A 20,620-nucleotide genomic window follows, 5' to 3' on the forward strand; every position below is an offset into this window, starting at 1 on the left:
ATTCTTTTTCTGCATAAGCTTATCCAACTTGAGATGTTTTCTCTCAAAAAGGCGGGATTGGAGTTCAACTTTATTAACACACAAACGTATATATTTGCAACTTTTTTTGCCACTTTCTATTATCGACAGTCTACAGGTGTTTCTAAAATCAGAAGGTTAATACACAAATCATGACAAACTTGTTATTCAAAAACGTATTCATTAACGACATAAATCGAATCAGTTAAACGAGTTTTCCATTCTTTTTATACCTATAAGCTTATCCAACTTGAGATATTTTCTCTTGAAAGGCGGGATTTGGGTCAACCGACCGATGACGACTGCTTCGACTTCTTCACCAAGCAGTACGAAGATGTGGAGGAGACTCCTGCTCCTCCAGATGCAGCGGTGGAAGAGTCGGAGCCGCAACCTGTAGTTGAAGATGTTGCAACCCCGAGATCCGGAGAAGAGCCGACTGACGGGGACCAAGAAATAACAGAACAACGTAAGTAAATTATTTTTTAGATGTTTAGTCCTGTTGGTTGCAATGTCCCGGCTACTATTTTCTTTAAAACGAATTTCGATAGTTATGAATACATTGCCACGAGAAAACACTGTTTTTTTGTTTTGAAATGCTTTGTTGTATTTAGTCTTCACTGGACACTATCATAAAGACGTGCGTAAATTCTTTTTTAGATATTTAGTTCTGTTGAATGCAATGACTCGGCTACTTCGATATTCCATAAAACCGCTGCTAACGAATTTTGATAGTTATGAATACATTGCCAAGAGAAAGACAAGAAAGCAAAGTTTTTTTGTTTGGAAATGCTTGTTGTATTTAATTTTTACTGGACACTAACATAACAACGTGCGTAAACTCCCTTTTTTACATATTTAGTTCTGTTGAATGTAATGACTTTTTTGATAGTTATGAATGCTTTGCCACTAGAAAGACAAAAAGCACTGTTTTTTAGGTAAATCTATTGCTTTTTTGTATTCCATCTTTACTGGATACTAACAGATAATTTCGCGCCTCAAAGCTTTTCGCTTCACAATAAATTCAATAGGACAAATTTAAAGTTAGCATTTAAAGTCAATATCTTACGCAGTAGAACTTTATACAAATTTGCCAACGTTTAGTTAAACACCGTACACTTACCAAATACCAAGTTTATTCTTGTTTGTCAAACTTAGTTCCGCCCTAAAAAGTCCAAAAACAGACCTGCAAAGATTTAACCGGTATTTCTGTCACTTTACATCTGCGACATCAATGGAAGGTCCCAACCCACAAACCTATCAAACTGCAGTAATACGTTTACTCGCTTGTATCACATCACTGGTGCACAACTAAGTTTATGTTTCGTTGAATAAGTTTGATTTAATCAGCTTTTTAATCCAACCTCTTCACTCACCTTTTGTATCTCTGTGAACCAAGTTCGTTTAACCATTCCATGAAACTAAACACTTCAATGTTTAAACCAAACTTTTTTAACGGATTTTTCCCCTTGATCCAATATTTCCAACTGCGCTCATACGTCTTCCGTAAACGTATCCCCCTTAAAACAGTCAAACGGCTCGTCTGTTGTTACCCGCGGTTTGTTACCACTTTAAATCGTCGTCATACAACCTTGTTCGAATCCAAAATCACACACTTAAAAAAGTTGGCCAAAATCGACCAGTGTTTCTGCGTAAAAGTACGAAAAACTCGTTTGTTCTCGTTCTGTAGCCGCTGACGAACCGTCTTCTTCTGCATTGGAGCGTCCTGGCGCCCAATCCGGGGCTCCAGAAGAGGAAAAGAAGAGACTGATCAGCGACATTGTTCCGGAGGACCTGGACGTGCGCCTGTTCGGAGTCTACGCGGCCGAGTACGGCGGATACAGCATCCAGGTGGAGAGGGAGAAATTCCACTACTTTGTTCCCAGCATGCTGCCGCCCGACTTACGCAGCAAATTCCAAGAAAATACCGAACCCAGGTTGGTAACCACAAAAAACGGTTTTCGTTCGGCCTCTTTAACGTTTCAGACATCAGTGGTTCTTAACCTTTTTCCTTGCTGCACCCCTTTCAATTCAACAACCTATTGTCGCACCCCTTTCTAGAATTGCTTAAATAACCAAACCATTTTAATTTTATTTGTATGGAAGTAACTGATAACACAATAACACAATACCAAAATGTGAGTTGGTTTTACATTGAATTGAGCAAATAAATAAATTACAGTGAAACATTTTCTGTGTCTGATATTTTTATTCTCAACTATTCTTACTATAACCAGCTTTTGTCAAAACAAGGATTAAAAAACAAGGATATTTACAGATTTTTTTGAAGGAAATTACTCTTTATATTATATGTATTTCAGATCATTTATAAAAATATTTTATTTTCTTGATTCAGATTACTTAAGCTCCTATTGCCAATCTGCTTAACCAAACTTGTTTAACTAATCTTCTTAACCTTTCTTAGTAAAACAATCTCCATTAACTAAAATGGTTTAGCCAATCACATTAAACTAATCCTAATTAACCAATCCCCTTCAACCAAGCTAATTTAACCAAACGATTTCAGGCAAACCAATTGTACCGCTTTCCCTAAACCAATTATTATCGCTCGTACACCCAAATATTATCAAAACTCATCCGTCCAACGAAAACCGTGTTCAGGTAAAACTCACTAAAGCAAGTCCCTCAAACCACCCGACGCGTCGTTCACCAAACTTAGTTAACAATAAGTATGTCCGATACTTAACATTTTATTCCGATACCAATATCCGATATTTTTTGATTTTTTGACAAAAATATTGCTATTCGATCCGATACCAAATGACGTCATTATTATGCTCAAACGAGAAAAATAGCTGAATCGAAACATTAGATTTTTGCAGGTTATTAGGTCAAAACTTGCTATAGTATTCAGAGCATTAGTATGTGTTAAGCTATAATGTTTTTTGATAAATTTAACTTTAGAGAATCGCTGCGTTGAAGCGCAATCAAGGATGAAACCTGTATATTAATTTGTTGTCGGATCGGCACCAATGCCACCCTAACCCTGGTATGGGACGAGTACTGAAACTGCCACTTGATTTTGGGTATCAGCTCCGATCCTCTATTATCGGACATCCCTAGTTAACAAAGCGCCATATTTTCCCCCAAAAAACTATAATTTTACTCACAATGCCTTCTGTTTCAAATTTTAGGAAGTAATAGATTACCGATACTATACTTGATATCGATCTTTGTATATGACCATATTTGTCTAATTCTAAATAGAGGAATCAGGTGGCACTGTATAAAGACAAATAATTATTGTACTAAATCCTCGACAAGCTTTCGCATAACCGTGCTTCACCAGGTCTTGAAGTAAAAATGAAAACTTTGACCTGATGAAGCACGGTTGTGCGAAAGCTTGTCGAGAATTCAATACACTTTGTCTTTATACATTGCTACCTAGTTCCTCAACCGATATTATTATTATAGTATCTAATCAGACTCATAATGCTTTCAGATATCTGGAAGATGAGGGTTTCTACGTGGGCCGCAAGCCAGAAGTGGTCCTTCACAACAAGCACATACTGGAGAACCGATTGCTGGGCGAGCCTGGGCGGGGTCAGGGCTGGTTCGGCACCGACGGCCAGGTGTTGGTCCAGCCTGACCCTGTCCAGCAGATGACCACTCGGCCCTGGGTCGAGTCGGTCGAAGAGGTGGATCCCCTGATCGAGACGGTGTACGTCAAGGCCTATAGACAGGCGGTTGAGGAAAAGTACTTGCAGGTATGCGTGTTTTGTGTACGGTTTTTCAGAAATAATCTTTAACGCAGAGTTTCGCAACCTTTTTTGGCTTGCGGCACACAGTAATTATAAATAGTTGGCGGCACCCTTTGATTGTTATTTTTACTGAGTGGTTAACTGTAACGTTGGAATAAACGAGATTCAAACCGCGCATTAACTGTGCAACAAGGCTGAAAAAACCTTATTATTTTTTTGCACTTTTATCGTACACAAATTTTTTTATCAAGAAGCGTACTAATAGGGCAAAGATGGAATCCTAAAGAATCTGAAATATCCATCTGCACCCCCTGAGCGGTAAAAATTGCACCCTAGAGTGCACCCCGTTACCACTGCTTTAACGTATTATTGACTGAAGCCAAAGAGACGAATTTCGTTTTCCAGAAATTTGTTCCGCATTTTTGACTACAACGTTTTATGAACCAGCTCAGCTTAAAATAAGCATGTTGCTTTTTATCTGCTCTGACCAATAAAGTTTCATTCTTTCTTAATCTTAAATTTAAAAGCTTAGGACTGAAAACATACCAGAATGTGTCCGACAAACTGTGTGCTAAGTCGAGAAATGCCTAACGTCCCAGTATTTACCTACCTTTGATTTTCTGAAAGTAAGACATCGTTGTAATAAAATGGGTTAATTTAAAACTGCAACATTTGCTCCATTAGTAACGTGACTGATCGGTGATGTGCGATAAATACTAATGAACTTATAATAATCTGCTAATATTGCATGCGTTGATCTGATTCAGTTGTTTTAATAGAGACATCCCTTAGTATCGGATCGGATCGGATCTGATACTCATGCCAAGTGGTAGTATCGGTACTCGTTCGATACTAACGTGGTATCGATCCAATAGAAAGTTAACAAATATCCAAACAGCGATTTTTATCTTGAAGCACAAACATAATCTTATAGGTTAAGAACTATAGAGGTAACCAACCTAATGACAATTAAGAAAATTTTGAAATATTAACCTGTATAACATGACCTTTGAACGATTTAAATCTATTTTACTTGTTCGAGCATATTAATGACGTCATTTAATGTCGGGTCGGATCGCGATAACTTTTGTCCGGATTGTTAACTTAATAGTTGTTAACCTAATAGTAATTTTTTAATAAATTTGTGTTTCAAGATAAAAATTGTTGATTAGATCAGCATCGATACCGCCCTATAGCAGGGGCGTATCCAGAAATTCAAAAAGGGGGGTTACGAATTTTCAGCTTAGGGAATTCCCCGTTGTTTTTTCGTCTGACGTTAATGACGTCATTAAATAGTGACGGATAGGACGTCATAAAATAGCGATGGTAATGACGTCATAAACAAGAAAACAAATCATCCGAAACAGCCAATTAACGTCCAGCAAAAGCGAACATTTAGACGGAAAGCGAACACGTGCGTTGTCGACAATCCTACCAGGCGCCAGCTGCGAAAACGCTTAGTGTGCAATCGTTAACTTCAGGCGAAAAACTAAACCAAGACCGTGAAATATGTGTGATTGATTTTGGTAGATCCATGTAGGGGACTAGGCTATATTACAAGCAAGTCTTTCGCCATGTGCAATACTAAACGGAGATCGTTTTTCCCGGGTGTTTTTTCGATTAGCGCGACATATAAAACTATTTCGAAAAAACGGTCTAACTTTAATAGTTAGTTAATTTAGTTCAGCGTTTGATAACCGTTTTAAGTTTGGGCGCACCTGGCTGGCGAAGCGAGCGCGATTTTTTTTTTGGTATAACGGCGTTTCTTTTAAATTTCTTGCAAGTTTTTATTACATTGCCGAAAATGAAAAATGTTAAAAAATATATGTCAAATATTTTTGAATACGTTTTCGGTTTGTCCACGACGCCAATTGGCAGCTTTCCATGGCGCAACGGTAAAGAAGCGCTGATCTAGTTCAAAATACAGCATCAAAACGTTAATAAATGTGACGTAGTAAGATCATTCGCGCAAAGCGCGAAAAATTTTCGCACTTGCGTTGTTAAAATAGTCAAAAAGTATTTGAAATGAACTCGTGTATAGTTTGTCAAAGAGGCGACGGGCCCGATACAGTAGGTTGCCGACCCCAGTCTTACACCAACATCTGATATTAACGCAGACAACAAACAGTGAGAAACATCAGCACCGTCTAACTTGACGTTTTCAGAGAGAAAAAAGCGGAAACCGCTTGATTTATATTATTAATTGTCGAACACACACTTGCTGATTAGCCAACCCGAACGAATAACGAAAGGCGAAAGAGAAAAACTATTTAGCGTTTACGGTCGACCAAACAAAAGACGAAAAACGGCGTTTTGCTTTTGATTTTGGTTTCGCATTAGCTCAAAACGCGTGACCCAATTACATTTAAAAACACGCAGCTTCGGACGGTGAGTAAAACTCCGACAAAAACGAACAAAAACTATAATGTCACTTACGAAAAGGCGGGGGGGTTCGAACCCCCAACGCACTTCAAACCTTTTCCGAAACCTATACCATGCGATTTAAAATTTCAAACAGACCCGGTTTTGCATGATTGCTTGCCTGTTTCATAATTCACCGCTTAAATAGCTCAAACCTCACAATTTTGACATTTTTGTCAGGGCTCAGATGAAAACGAACTGCAGGTCGACATCAGTACCGTGCTCTACCAACATCACGCTCTCATGAGTCGCGAGCACGTCATGGCCTCCGAGATCACGCGCTGCTATGACGAGTACCTGCAACGACGTCACAAAAACTACGTCACCTTCTTTGTCGACAAGCTTGCCGCCCTCAGACGCGCCGTGGCCACCATTCGGGACTCAGCCTCGGCCGACGATTCCCTCTCCACCGAAGGTGAGTTGACGTCGCCGCAATTTCTATCGCCCGACAACAAGTACTAACCGGTTGGCAAAATTTTGGCAACCTTCTGGTGACAAGCATTTCTGTCATTTTTTTTTGGGGGGGGACCTATTTTTTATGCGCCCTTTTAATTTTGCTGCAACCCTATATTGAAACGCGGTGCTCGCTTAACGAACGTATAGACCCTGAAGGCATAAACAATGAAATGTTCAAGCGATAATTATCTATAGGAGGTACAATAGTGATGAACAGGGCAATTTAAAAGGCCAATAGTCTCTTAAGAGTTGTGTTTTTTTGACAATATACTTTTTTGTGACAATTAACAAGTACATAGGGAGATGCAAAATTACAACCCACCGATGCCTATAATTTAGAGCAATGTACTTACGCGCTGTCAGTCGAAGTAAAACTGCAAACCAACAATAATGTTTGCAAATCTTTGCGTTGTTAATAATTTATGCACACTGATAAAAACTTCAGTTTTGCATTATCTCCAATTAGATCCACCAGTTTTCTATTCGCATATCGGAATTTTTAAAATTTTTAAAACAAATGCCGAATGTCAACGCTCTCTTTTAACACACCCCACCCAGTGGCAGCCGGAGTCCGCCAGTCTCGCATCCACGACTTTGTGTCGGAAATCCGGAGGACCTCTCGCCAGCTGGACGAAGCTGAGAGCTCGGAGCGGGAGCTGATGATGAAGATTATCGAGGAGTGGAATCAGATTAAGGCGCTCCGTGAGAACCAGGGATACATCAACACGAGCGTCAAGCTCACTGTTAAAAGGGAAGAGGTTTGTGATAATCGCATATGTGTAAAATGGTAAACTGTATATATATTCTATATATATGACCTATTGTTATCATCACAAACAACAAACAGCAGGCCACGGTGCTATTCAAGTGACTTGCTTCCCTTTGAGCCTGGGTAGCTCGGTTGGAACAGCGATGCTCCCGGTATGGTCGAGGTATTGTGTTTAAAAACCTTGCCACAGGCTATATTTTCTAGCTTGGCCTTGCTTTCACGAAAATCCTTTATTCATCAACTGATTTCTCATACCTTCGCTATACCAACTAAGCTACACAGGTTCAGGGAGGAGCGAGTAGATTCCCGTTAATGTGAAGTTGCTGGTACTAACCTAACAGAATGTAGCAAGCATTGGCGTATGATTGGTTATTTTTCGAAACGGTTTACTTTTTCAGATTTAGATTTTGGGTTTTACTTTGCGAAATTTCGCGCGAAACGGAATGGGTTTAGTAATTTCAGCTATCTAAAATTTGTTTTTCCATACAAATACTTGCCAACCCCTCCAAAATCGTATACTAATCGACGATAACAGCACAACTTCAGGCTGGCAGAATCTTGCCAGCCTTCTGGTGACAAGCATTTTTAGCCTAAATTATTCTGTTTTTAGTCGCCCTAAACTTAAATGATGCCTAGAAGGGGTGTATCAACCTTGCCATGTTTAGGGGATTAACAAGGATATTAAGAAGTAAATAAAATAACTTAACGTTGTGCCAAAGGCGCAAATTTTTTTGCGACATTAAGTCTTAACAAATACATAAGTGGCATACAGAGGTACAACCTGGGGCCTGGGGGTGCACATGTCTAATTTTCTTACTCTAAAACTGTTTTCAGGCAAACTGTGTGAAAACATGCAGCTCAAAACCGGATTGAAAAGCGCAAAAAATATTCCTTAGATAAATTTTTAATTTATATTGCTCGAAATAATGATATTTATAACACATTTAATAGAAATTGTCACAGTCACAGTTCAAAATGCCACATTGCAACATAGTATGCATATTACCTTTTCAATAGATAGATTTGTTTAAAACAAAGACACTTAAACCGAGCAAAACCAGGTTGAAGCTTGCGCGAAGCGCGGAAATTTTTTGCGGTTGCGTAATTAAAACAGCCAAAAATATAGTTTAGGCCTTGGTGGAGAACCATAGCCTGGTACATCCTCAATATGCCGATGCGAATGTTATACCTGTACATTTACAGGAATGGGGAATTCAACTCCATATACAGAAATTAAACTTAATATAGGAGTACTTGCCAAATAAAAGTAAAACTGCAAACACAACAATTCTATAAAAAAAAATTGTGTACTTCAAAATTGTGTACTTTTCAAAAAAAAAAAAAAATCTATTTGCCTAACACTGGCTCTTTCTCACTAAACAACGAGCTTCACACTACCGTAACTGTTTTTAAAATGGTACAACAATATAATTTCTGTCAATTGTAGTGTGTAATGTTATTACATATTTCAAAAATAGGATGTGATATGTGTAATAACAACCACGAGTTATTGTGTAAAATGAATCTTTACAACCAAATTTTTTTTTTTAATTTTTTTTGGCATCAATATCTTCGTTTTTCGGGCTGATTGTTCGGTCGCCAGCATTCTGCCATACTGCACAACTATTACTCATATTACACCGGATGCCTTTTGGAAGGCTTGATGAGATCAGTCAGCTTATTAACCATTATAAATATTATTATCTCGACTTGATTTTTTCTCGATTCAAACTTGCTTAGAAGTTCACGCGAGCCTATATTGCTCGGTCTGCAGATTTCGCCGAGGTAGTATTCGAGTATTGCTGTTGAATAGTCTTCAAGCCTTGTGTTGGATGTGGGAAATTCATGGTTGGGATGGTTTTGGTTTGCCTTACTTACCTAAGGTTTTCTATGTAGTTAATATACAAGTACACCTGGAGCCTACACAGGGGCCACCCGAAATTAGTTAATTAAGTAAGAATTTTCGTACAAGTCCGGCTAGAAAAACAACTAGCCTGTGAAACTCACGATCTCCTGTAATACCGAGGCGTCGTTCTACCAATTCAGCTGCAAAGGCTCAGAGGCGAGCACGTCGAAAAACTGCCATATCCTGTTCGTACATAAAATCTCTTATGTGAATTGGTAAACTGTATGAAAGATACTATACACACACAATCGTGTACAACAACTGTGCTCTTGCCATTCTAAAGTCGCTTTTGATCAACGGTAATGGCTTACGAATCATAGAACACCGTAAGCCATTACAGACAAACCGAAGCTCTTCCTGCGAGCAAAATCTTCCTGTTTTTCCGTGTCCAGGTCAACCAGCAGGCGGATTTGCTGGAGTGGGAAGCGGAGGTAGAGCAGGAGGTTGAAGAGCGGAGGGAAGAGCACGAGATGACGGTTGTAAAGAGTTACCAGGAGAGCCTTCGCAAGTACCAGTCGCTTCTGCAGGTGGGCTATAGGATTTTTTTTCCTTCTTTGAACTTTATTGTTTTGGTCGATATTTTGCTATGAATTTTTAATATAGCATTTTCTTTACAACAAACTAATTTCCGAATCAACCTTTGAACTTGTGATTTATCATATTGTTTTTTATTTACCATGTTACACACTTTCAAAACTAATATGTAAAAACAAGTGCTGCGTAATTTAAAAGATGGTAAACTTAAGCTTAGTTAAGCCCACACAGAAGTAGATATTCTTTTAAACGTTTTAAATATCTCTATTCATTTTTTTGTTGAAATGATACCTGCTTCTGTATGGGCTTAAATATTCTTACTACATCTTACTACAACCTACAAAATGTAGCGCGGTGGAATGCAACCCAGGCATTCAGCCACGGCTACAAAATGCTCTTAAACTTATTTGTTTATAAAATCGCTTATCGGTATCGGGAATCGGTTGGCAAACACATTAATTCGTTTTTCGGTATAGGTCCAAAAAAGTATTATCGGCCCATTTTGTAGTGTACTTTGGTACCCAACGTCGCTTTTACAACAGAAAAGCTCCATATACGCGTATTGTCAGACGCTTGTGTAGTGACGCCGTCATTTGTTTGTTTTAGGAATGGAAGAAGAATCGCGCCAAGCTAAAGAAACAGCGCAGGAGAGTGGACCGTGGCTCAAAAGAGAACCTTCTCGAATCAGCGGCTGATGTAAGCTCTTATTTCAAAACTAACATGTGATTAATTAGTTAAAAATGAAACTTTGAATACACATAAGTCAGATATTGGTCAATTTTAGATACGATTTGTTATTTTAAAGAATCTATAGATATCTTGAAGCATCAGTCAAGTATTTATTTCATATTTATTTAGGGCCGGTGTTTTGCTTTTTCTGGTGTAAAAAAAATAATGTAAAGTATTAACAGTTTTTAGGCCATTGAAATCTCGTGGTTATGTTTTTTACTTTAAAGATTGGTAAACGATAAAGTTATATTCAATACAGGATCTTGTCTTACGTGGTAGGAATTTTAAACGCTATATAAAAGTGGGTGACATTCTTTCACATATCGAACAACTATTTTTTTTATTTATTTACTTATTTTTTGGTATAAAATGAATAAAGAGTTTTTCGAAACCTGCACAAAATGTTACCTAGCTTTATATGGGCTTTGATATTTCCTACTTCGTCTAACTGAAATCTCGAACCGTTATGCTCCGAAGTTGTTTAGTTTTAAACGATTTATTGTCATCTGATCATTGGCAGACGGATGACGAGGTGACGATAGCTGACAACATCGACAAACCTCAGAAACCAGAGAAACCGGAAAGTTTCAATGCCGAGCACGTTCGAATCAGTGTGAAAAACACCATGCTCGATAAAAGAAGAAATCCAGGTGAACTCTAACTCTAAGCTTGGGAAGGTTGCACTATCAGTTACTTTGCTTTTTCTTTCCGTAACTTGATGTTAGCACATGTTTTCCTTTCACTTCGTTAAAAGTTTAAAACAAATGAAAATTAGCGAAACCAATTCACTTTACACAAATAAAGATAATTTTCAAACTGTTTTTTTTTTAGAAATATTTTAGCCGCGGTAACCACCGTAGTCTTGCTGTTCGTGCAGCCCAATGTGAATAATAAATAAATAATTCAGTTTGAATTAAAACCAACATTGCAACGGAGTAAGCTCGCATTACATAATCACACCATAACGTTAGCGGTTAGACTGCTCTTTATTTATAACGTACGTAAAGTATGTTCCTTTTCTTTAACGACAAAGACGAAGGCATTGTTTTGATGTAACTTAACGTAATTAACCAAGAGTACTATAATTTTATCAGTCAAGTATGATCTTTTCTGTGATCACGTCCATATTTAATCCTCGTCCTCAAACGTTTTTGGCGAAAACATTTCTCTTATAAATGACTAGAACTTATGTATAACTCACTCACTTATCAAGGCGTTCTAAACCAGTGGTTCTCAACCTTTTTTCTTTCGTAGCCCATTTTCGTTACACAAATTCTGTGGCCCAATAAAATTATTTCCTTAACTGTGCATTAGTGAGATACTAGCTGCTAAACAATAAATTTACATTCCTTCTAAATTCCTTCCGAAGCCATTATTTCTGTAAAATTACGTGTAGTGACACAAATGAAACTTAATTCTTCATTAAATCTAGCTTTATAAAATTGGTCTGTGGCCCACTCAAAATGTTCCCATGGCCCACTAGTGAGCCATGGCCCACTGGTTGAGAACCGCTGGTCTAAACTTTAAAAGAAATATTTAGACCTAATTTTAAATTAAATTTGAAAAAAATCCAAATTCCTTTTCTAACCGCCAAGCTAACCCCAAATTGACTAAGAAATCTTAAAAATATTACCTTTTATGGCTGTACCTTAATGCTAGCTGCGACCGTTGTTCTTATTTTCTGTGGATTAAATTTCAAATTAAATCGAAAGAAAATTAAAAATCCAATATCCTTTTTCTAACTAGACTAAGTGATCCCCAAATACTTAAAAAAGATGCTAAAAAAGAACTACCACTTTGTTGCCCCACCTCAATACTAAATCCTCATCGTTGAATTCTGATTTTTTTTAATTTCATTTCTGACTTCATTCGTGACAACTGTCTGGATTTAATTTTAAATCCAATCTAAACAAAAATGAAAAGCCCGAAATCCTTTTCTAAGTTAACCCCAAGTCGATTAAAAAATCCTTAAAATCTATCCCTTTTGTGGCTCCACCTCAATACTAAATAAAATCCTCATCTTTAAATTGTTAAATGCTGTAATTTCGAATGCTGACCTAATTCATGACAAACTGGCTGGATTTCATTTCAAATCATATCTACAAAAATGAGAAGACCAATATTGTTTTTCTAACTAGACTAAGCGAACCCTAAATGTATCAAAGAAATCCTAAAAATCTACACCTTTGTGGCTTCACCTCTATACTAAATTCTCATCTTAAAATTCTGATACTGTGTAATTTACAATGCTGACTTAATTCGTGACAACTGACTGGATTTAATTTTAAGCAATATCTAAAAGAAAAATGAAAAGCCCGATAATCTTTTCTAAGTTAACCACAAGTCGATTAAAAAACCCTCAAAATCTATTCGTTTGTGACTCTACATCAATACTAAACCCTCATCCTCCAACATCCACCAGGCGAGCCTCGTCTCTCGCTGGAGCTCTCACACACCGCTCCCGTGTCCCCTGTGTCCTCCGTTCCTCCTGGTGAGGTTGCGCGGAGGAAGGCGATGCAGCGCGCCTCCGTCGTCCTCAAACTCCTCCTCAACGGCAAAGAGGTCTTCCAGACCGAGCCCAAGACTCTCACGTCGGACTTCAAACTCCACTTTGGATCTATTTTCCGCATCCGAATCACTCAGTGGCCGGAAAGCCTTAAGGTAAGGCTCGTTGGTTTTAAATCGCTGCATTTTGGCGTTTTGTTTTAACGAACGTATATTTGTGTGATGCTTCCAGTGTAGTTTTCCGATTTTATATGCCGAAATCGACATTTTGACCGTAAATAACATCAGTTCATCACAAAAACATAAAAAAGTAATTTGCACTGTTTAAACAATATTGGCGTGACCCCACATGCAGGTCATCAGGCAGTCGCGAGACATATAGCGTGGTAGCCACTCCCTATGTATAACTACTAACGGCAAAAAATGTTGTAAGGCCGAAACCGACATGAAAGTTATCATGACTATAAGGCGGGAACGGGTTGGTCGTTTTTGAAAATGTCATTTTGAGCGTTTGATAAAAACGGTATTGAAAAAAATGTTTAAACCCCGGATGCGGCAAACCAAGGTTTGCTTATTTTTGTTATAAATTCTGAAGCCTTACTCAAAAATCATTCGAAACGGTTTAAAGTAAGAATCGTCCCTACTGCAAAACTGGCTAACACCACCATAACTACTATACCCCACCACTAACACACAAACGGGCTTTCTGAAAATCTAATGGATCCGATCCGATACTGAAGTCGTTATCAGTGTGCAGGAATTTGTAAACAACAATGACTTAAACAAGTAGATTCATATCTAAATTCGACTGAATTACAAAACAATGTTATTAAAACAGAAACAGTACAAATGTAAGTTAAACATGATTGCCAAACATTTAAAGTAACTAATATACAAGGTCCAATCGCGACAAGGTTGTACCACCAAGTGCCGTAATGACAACTATAATGCCAAGACATATGTGCGCAGTTACCTTTGACCGTTTGGCAACAAGCAATACAATTCTTACACGATTAAATAAGTCTAAAAGCATTTACATTAAATGCGCAAGGTTAGCACTGCCCTCTTATCTCTATAAGTCTTAAGAAACCTTTTTGCTCAACCAGTTTTTCAAGTTCCCTTCTTGGACTGAAGTTTGATAAAAACCGGTCGAGTGAAGACTGAGACCGGTTTTGCCGTAACACTGCCCAAAGGGGATTCTCCGTCCCTTAAGTCCAATTGTTGACCAAATCAAATAGAAAAAATGCAAAATTCAACCATTGTTTCACTCAGGTCCAATTCCTCGAAGTCGGCCTCGTGATGAAAACCCTGCTGAGTGAGGTCTACCTGATCGTGCCGGACACCAACGTCCACTCGGGCAATGTCCAGCTCACAGCGGTCACATTTACCGGCGAGAGAGCCGAGGCCTTCGACCACGAGGGTGTGGGCAGCAACACCCCCTTCACCCTTCACCCAGGGGACCCTTCACCCACCTCTTGCAACATGCGAGGCCAGTTGATTAGCAGCGTGTCCTGGGGTCTAGACGACAACGGAAAGGTCCTGGCCCCCAAGGGGATTTCCCACGGGGCTGGGGCTGCGGGAGGTGCGGACCCCCTTTCGGTGATTAACCCCCTGAAGAGCGCCGACCCCGTAAGGGCGATTGGGGCCGACCGGATCCAGGACCCCGAATCTTTGTCCAAGTGGGTGCACGAGTCCCGACTCGACCCCAATGACCCCGAAAACGCGGCCTTCATCCCGTTCATGAACAACGAACAGGAGGGTCAGGGCTTTCTCTACGCTCCCGACTACTTTCGCTTGGAGCAGTTGCAGGTTCGTGTCTTCTCTTGTCGTTTTGGGCGGTCTTTTGCCCGGGAAGGTTTTCAGTAGCAAAAAATAAGTCCACTGGACAATGGAACTTGTTTAGTTAAACCATAAAAATCGCATAAAACAACCGTTTTAATCAACGTACATATTTTGTGGGAAAGCTGTTGAAATAATTTCAATCTAAATAAATTTATAAGCGAAATAAAAAAGAAGAACAGGTTTAGCTGTACTCAAATGCTATTTTAAGCAAAGGTAAAGCTTCTTGTCCTGTGTTGCTTGCGACTGATTTTTTCTTTTTTTTATTCTTGTAAAATTTTTCAATTTTTCTGGTATTAAAAATTCCACGAAACGTGGTTATCAAATTTAACCTTTGTGTGCTTCGATCACGTTTCATTTTAGCCAACTACGATTATGACGTCAATAATTCAGATTGTGTTTTCGGAACATTTGAATAATGCAACTTATTTTTAATGGACTTTGATGTTTATCGTACGTTTAGCTACTACCAGCAACAACGGCTGTATCATTAATTAAACTCAACAAAAAGTCCCGGTGAGACCATCACGTCCTCCCAACGTTTTGCGCAGGAGGAGTTCAACTTTATCCAGGACGAGGACTTCCGGAGGCTAAACCGACTCCGGCTGCTCGAGCTGCGAGACAAGGAAGCTCAGGAGTTCCGCAACCTGACCATGGTGCCTTGTCAGGAACACGAGGTCATGGACTCTGCCTTCACCGTCTACGAGCGGCGACTGCGTGAGAAGGAATCGCTGCAGGCCAACACGAGTGGGCCGGCCGATGCAGGTGAGATACGTTATTTTGAGTTCTTTTCTGGTGTTTATTCTAGTGGTTAGATCAGTGGTTCTTGAAAGTCGAGGTCGACTGAAGTCGTTATCGGGTAACGGTCAATGAACACGATGATGGTTACAACAACTTGGTCACTTATTAAAATAGAATCAAGTAAACAAAGACTTATGATTAGCATGAAATAAAGTATAAAACCTAAACACACCGCAACAAAAGTACACGTTTTCACCAACAAAGTCACGTCTGAAATAAAATGAAGGACACAAAGGAGACACGTTTCTGCTCAAAGCAAAGCGCGCCACTAGGAGCAGTGTTTAATAAAAATAAAACACTAAAAGATTAACAGTTTTCAAACCTTTTTAGCTTGCGACGCACTAAGAAATCTAAAACACTTTCTTTAACAATATTATAGGTACACTATGCACGGATCTGTATAAGAGCTTAATAATGAATAACAAAGCCTAATAAGTCGAGTAAAAGTTATTAACTGCTGTGATGATACATTATTTCGCTGCCTAATGAAAACATTTCATTTTAACCAAAGTCATTTGTTTAAACGACATAAGTCAAGTCTAGTCATTTGCTCAAAAGAATTAGGTCAAGTCAAGTGATTAACTTAAGTCATTACAATACTGAGTGAAGTGAAGAGAAAAAAATACAAATTGTATATCGAGAATGGGCCTGAAACTTAACGACGCTGTTCACTGTTACAGAAGCTATCATGAGCACGCACCGCTTGGAGGTTCTGAGATACCGCCAACTTGTAAAAGACGCCGTTCTGCATCGCTTCTACGCCGCCAGACACTACTACACTCTACAGGTAGAATACAATTTCGCTTGTATATATCAAAGATTTGCCGGGTTTAGGCGAAGTCTTTCTTAGTCTACAGAAATATAAGTGTAACCAAGTAGATTTCAAGGTTTCGATAAGCTATCTTGAGAAGTAACCTATTAAATTATTTATTTGTTTTTTTAATCCTATGGAAACCGGTTCGGGCCATTCACCTAAAAAAGGAGATCTCCCCTCCCTAGGATAGGCCACTGCTACCAAGTATGCCTCTATCTATATTTTTCGCTCTTTATATTTGTCAATATTGTTTTCTTCATTTACATTTTATTTATGTTAATTTCCAACTATCTTTCACGATGTTTATTAAATACCCCTAATTTAATTCCATCTGAATTTTGAAAAAAAAAATTGTGGCGAGCGTTTCACGCTTTGCTAAACTCACGCTCCGTGCAGCAATAGAAAAACGTTACGTTTTGGAGCGATTTTTACGCCCAGCGCAGCTCACTGCAGCTGTAGTGAAAATAATTTCACCCCAGTGCAGCTCAGCTCCGCTCAGTGCAGCTGTAGTGTAAACGGGTCTTGATTGTCATCGCTCTCTTTTTCCAAATTTTATTCGACGAATCCTTGTCTACCAAAGCCTGTATTCTACGCAGGACATGGTGTACGAGCAGCAGGTGCCCGACATTGGCACACTGGGCGCCAGCATAGCGCAAGCCTTCGAGCCGCGCAGACCGTTGAAGCCAGTGCGCAAAGACCGTAAAAAGGCCACTGCCCAGTCGCTGGCCCCCGGGTCGGTCAACATACTGGTCAACGTGGTCCGCGGCCACAACATACCGGTCAGGGCGGCTAGCCACACGACCAGCAGCACGGCAATAACCGAACATAACACGCAGAGACGGTTTGGAGGTGAGTATACGTTAGCGTGGTTTGTAGGGGATTGGGAATGGCGGTGCCTTCTTACTAAACATGGTTTAGTACTGTTAAGAGTATTTTTTGTATTTGTTAAGTGAATGTTTGCCCGATTTTCACGTTGAATAAATGTTTCTCTAAGAATTTCTTTATTAACGTAGTGTAAGATTTCTTTATAATATATGAACGCAATTGCACGCTAAATTTAAACTCTTTAAAATATTACAAAATATTACGAAATATTATGAAATTAAAAAAGTGACTGAAAGTGTTTAAAAAAAATTTCCATTTGATTTATTTGAACATACTACTTTTTCATTCTTGATATTTTTTGCTAATTCAACAAGTCAACCACAGGTTATCGGCACAACTCCAAAGAGTAACTCAATTTTTATTCTCACACCCGCAACGCTTTTTCCCAAGGTACAGCTCTCTCCTAAAAAAATGACATACAATAGACATTTTTTACCTTAGCAACCCAAACACAACGTCCAGCCCAGTGTTTTTCTACCTTTTTTTTCAGCTACCCAAGCATTAGGCGTAAGTGTAACACCACATCTTTGGTGACCCAATTCTCTCTCAACACAACATAAGAAAATTAGCATTAAGAGTTCGAATTTAGTTGATATAATACAAATCTTCGTACTGCTTCCGCAATTTTTGCAAATCCCATTGGTTTAGAAGGGAACACACACTAATACCTACAAAGCAACAATAACTAAATCAGAATAATCTATCATACCATTGTATTAAGAACAACGACCTATAGTGAAGCCAAATTCGCAGTAACATCCACGACTGAATAATATCTCAATCGTCTGAATAAGTTCTAAATTCACCGGAATAAAGCCCAAACAGCCAAAATATCGCCTCGAAAGCCGCTGTGTTGGCACCGGATTATTTGCCCCTGTTTGGGGTTAGTGATGGGGAATGGCAGTGGTTAAAAATAGGGTTAACATTTTTCGGGGAGTAAGTGATGCACTTCGGACTTATTGCGATTTAGACGGTTTTACGACTATTAGGTGTCCCATTTTGGTCTTATTCCGAAGTGTGTTGTTTTCCGACGTTGATGTGATTGTTATTTCGGTCTGATGGCTGGGGTCCGGTAAAAAAAAACACTTGTCCACCCTGTTACGCTCTTCGTTACAGGCGTTGGCTCGATGCTACAACTTGAAAGCAGCACGCGAACATTCGAGGTCAGTCCTTTCGTGTCGATATCCTTCCAAGACCAGGTCACAGCCAGCAGCGTGTCACAGGGAAGGAACCCGAGCTGGAACGAGGAATTGCGAATTCCCTTCGCGGCGCCAAACAACGACTACAGCTCGTCGAGTCTCCAGTCGGTCGACGACATTATCTACGTGCACCTTTTCGACAGGTTAGAGTTGCGAATAGGGATGTGCGATACTTGGTGTTTTAGTCTGACGCCGATGCCCGATATTTTGGACAGAAATTATCGAGATCGCTTTCGATGCTGATTGACGTCATTTCTATGCTCAAATAAGCAAAATATATGACATTGAAACGTTTAATGGTATTTTTTTCAAATTATAAGGCTAAAATTTCCTTGGTCGTTAGAAAGTCGAGTTAACGCGACCCGATGCTAAATGACGTCATTACTATGGTCAAACACGTAAAATAGAGTAAAAAATGAGTATGTAACGTTCAAAGGCATTTTCCAGCTTATTTAGCAAATTTCCTAGAAAGTTTAGTTACTACCTTCAGTTGTTAACCTACTACTTTTATATGTATCACTTTTAAGTTAAAATACAAACCTTAGTTTGCAAAACGTACCGGATCAGCACCGATACCACTCTATTATCGAACGATACTACCACTTAACATCGGGACGTATACTCTTTATCATACGTTTTCAATCAAACACCTAACCAACCCTCGTCTCGTATCTCAGGACAGTAGAGGAGACGCGGCCCGCTCATGTAGACGACGACCCTTCGCTTATAATGCACAGAATCCGCGACCACTGGCTTGGATCGTGGAAGCTGCCCTTCTCCACCGTCTACCACCGCGGTAAGGTTGACGGCACGTTCAAACTCAAAGTGCCGCCTGTGCTGCTCGGATACAACGTCGACGTACAGGTGAAGTGTTTGTTTTTGCTGATTTAGTGTCTTATTTGGTTTTTCCTTTTTATTAAGTGTGTGTTTTACGAAAACAAATTTGTCGACTAAAAAAAATTATTTTTTGATGTTAGTTTTGAAAGTGATTTTTTTTTGTTTATTTGCTGTTTTCCTGTATTATTTGGCAAGTGTGTATTTTGCGGAAAAAAACTTTGTCGACTATAAGTTTCTGTAGGGTAAAACTTTTTCGATGGGTTAGTTTTAAGTTTGAGCCGTCTTAAGCGAAAGTGATTTTCTGTGAAAATTTAACCTGCTTTCTTTGCACTTCATCGATACCGCCTAAAACTTTATCTTTATATCCATAAAAAGGCCTAGCATTTCTACACTAAAACAATCTGTCGTTGTTATGTTTTCAAACCTTGTTTTGGTCAAAAAATGACCCGGATAATATAAAAAAAAAATTGTGGCTCTGGCATCATACACGCATGTACATTAACTAAGCCAGAATTACTTACCCAGGGGTGCGAGAACTGTTCCTAGGCGGTGCGGGGATGCTGAATCAGACATACAAAAATGTATTACTGTTATTTATTTGCTCAGTTAAATGTAAAACCAACTCACATTTTGGTATTGTGTTACCGTGTTATCAGTTACTTGTATGAAAATAAAACTACAATGGTTTTGTTATTTAATATTCAGTAATGCTAGAAGGGGGTGCAAGAATTGGTTGATGATTTGAAAGGTGTGAAAGAATTGGTTGGTGATTTGAAAGGGGTGCAAGAATTGGTTGGTGATTTGAAAGGGGTGCAAGAATTGGTTGGTGATTTGAAAGGTGTGCAAGAATTGGTTGGTGATTTGAAAGGTGTGCAAGAATTGGTTGGTGATTTAAAAGGTGTGCAAGAATTGGTTGGTGATTTGAAAGGGGTCCAAGAATTGGTTGGTGATTTGAAAGGTGTGCAAGAATTGGTTGGTGATTTGAAAGGGGTGCAAGAATTGGTTGGTGATTTGAAAGGTGTTTGTGGGAATTGGTTGGTGATTTGAAAGGGGCCCGAGAATTGGTTGGTGATTTGAAAGGTGTGCAAGAATTGGTTGATGATTTGAAAGGTGTGCAAGAATTGGTTGGTGATTTGAAAGGGGTGCAAGAATTGGTTGGTGATTTGAAAGGGGTGCAAGAATTGGTTG

At 39.1% G+C, this 20,620-nt stretch overlaps 1 protein-coding gene across 1 annotated transcript in view; it reads left to right on the forward strand.

Annotated features, from left to right (window-relative positions):
• Window positions 1-20,620, forward strand: part of LOC146137647 (coiled-coil and C2 domain-containing protein 2A-like) — a 34,331-nt gene that overhangs the window by 3,638 nt on the left and 10,073 nt on the right. Inside the window, exons 5-19 of the mRNA XM_083394886.1 lie at window positions 291-484; window positions 1,706-1,952; window positions 3,479-3,743; window positions 6,339-6,573; window positions 7,173-7,372; window positions 9,682-9,816; window positions 10,430-10,519; window positions 11,073-11,202; window positions 12,975-13,213; window positions 14,330-14,866; window positions 15,448-15,661; window positions 16,381-16,484; window positions 17,108-17,360; window positions 18,513-18,738; window positions 19,273-19,459. Of these exons, the coding sequence (XP_083251012.1) occupies window positions 291-484; window positions 1,706-1,952; window positions 3,479-3,743; window positions 6,339-6,573; window positions 7,173-7,372; window positions 9,682-9,816; window positions 10,430-10,519; window positions 11,073-11,202; window positions 12,975-13,213; window positions 14,330-14,866; window positions 15,448-15,661; window positions 16,381-16,484; window positions 17,108-17,360; window positions 18,513-18,738; window positions 19,273-19,459 (3,256 nt within the window). The remainder of the gene's footprint in view (window positions 1-290; window positions 485-1,705; window positions 1,953-3,478; window positions 3,744-6,338; window positions 6,574-7,172; window positions 7,373-9,681; window positions 9,817-10,429; window positions 10,520-11,072; window positions 11,203-12,974; window positions 13,214-14,329; window positions 14,867-15,447; window positions 15,662-16,380; window positions 16,485-17,107; window positions 17,361-18,512; window positions 18,739-19,272; window positions 19,460-20,620) is intronic.

The sequence above is a fragment of the Ascidiella aspersa genome, chromosome 7, assembly GCF_963924565.1.
Source record: "Ascidiella aspersa chromosome 7, kaAscAspe10.2, whole genome shotgun sequence".
NCBI lineage: Eukaryota > Metazoa > Chordata > Ascidiacea > Phlebobranchia > Ascidiidae > Ascidiella > Ascidiella aspersa.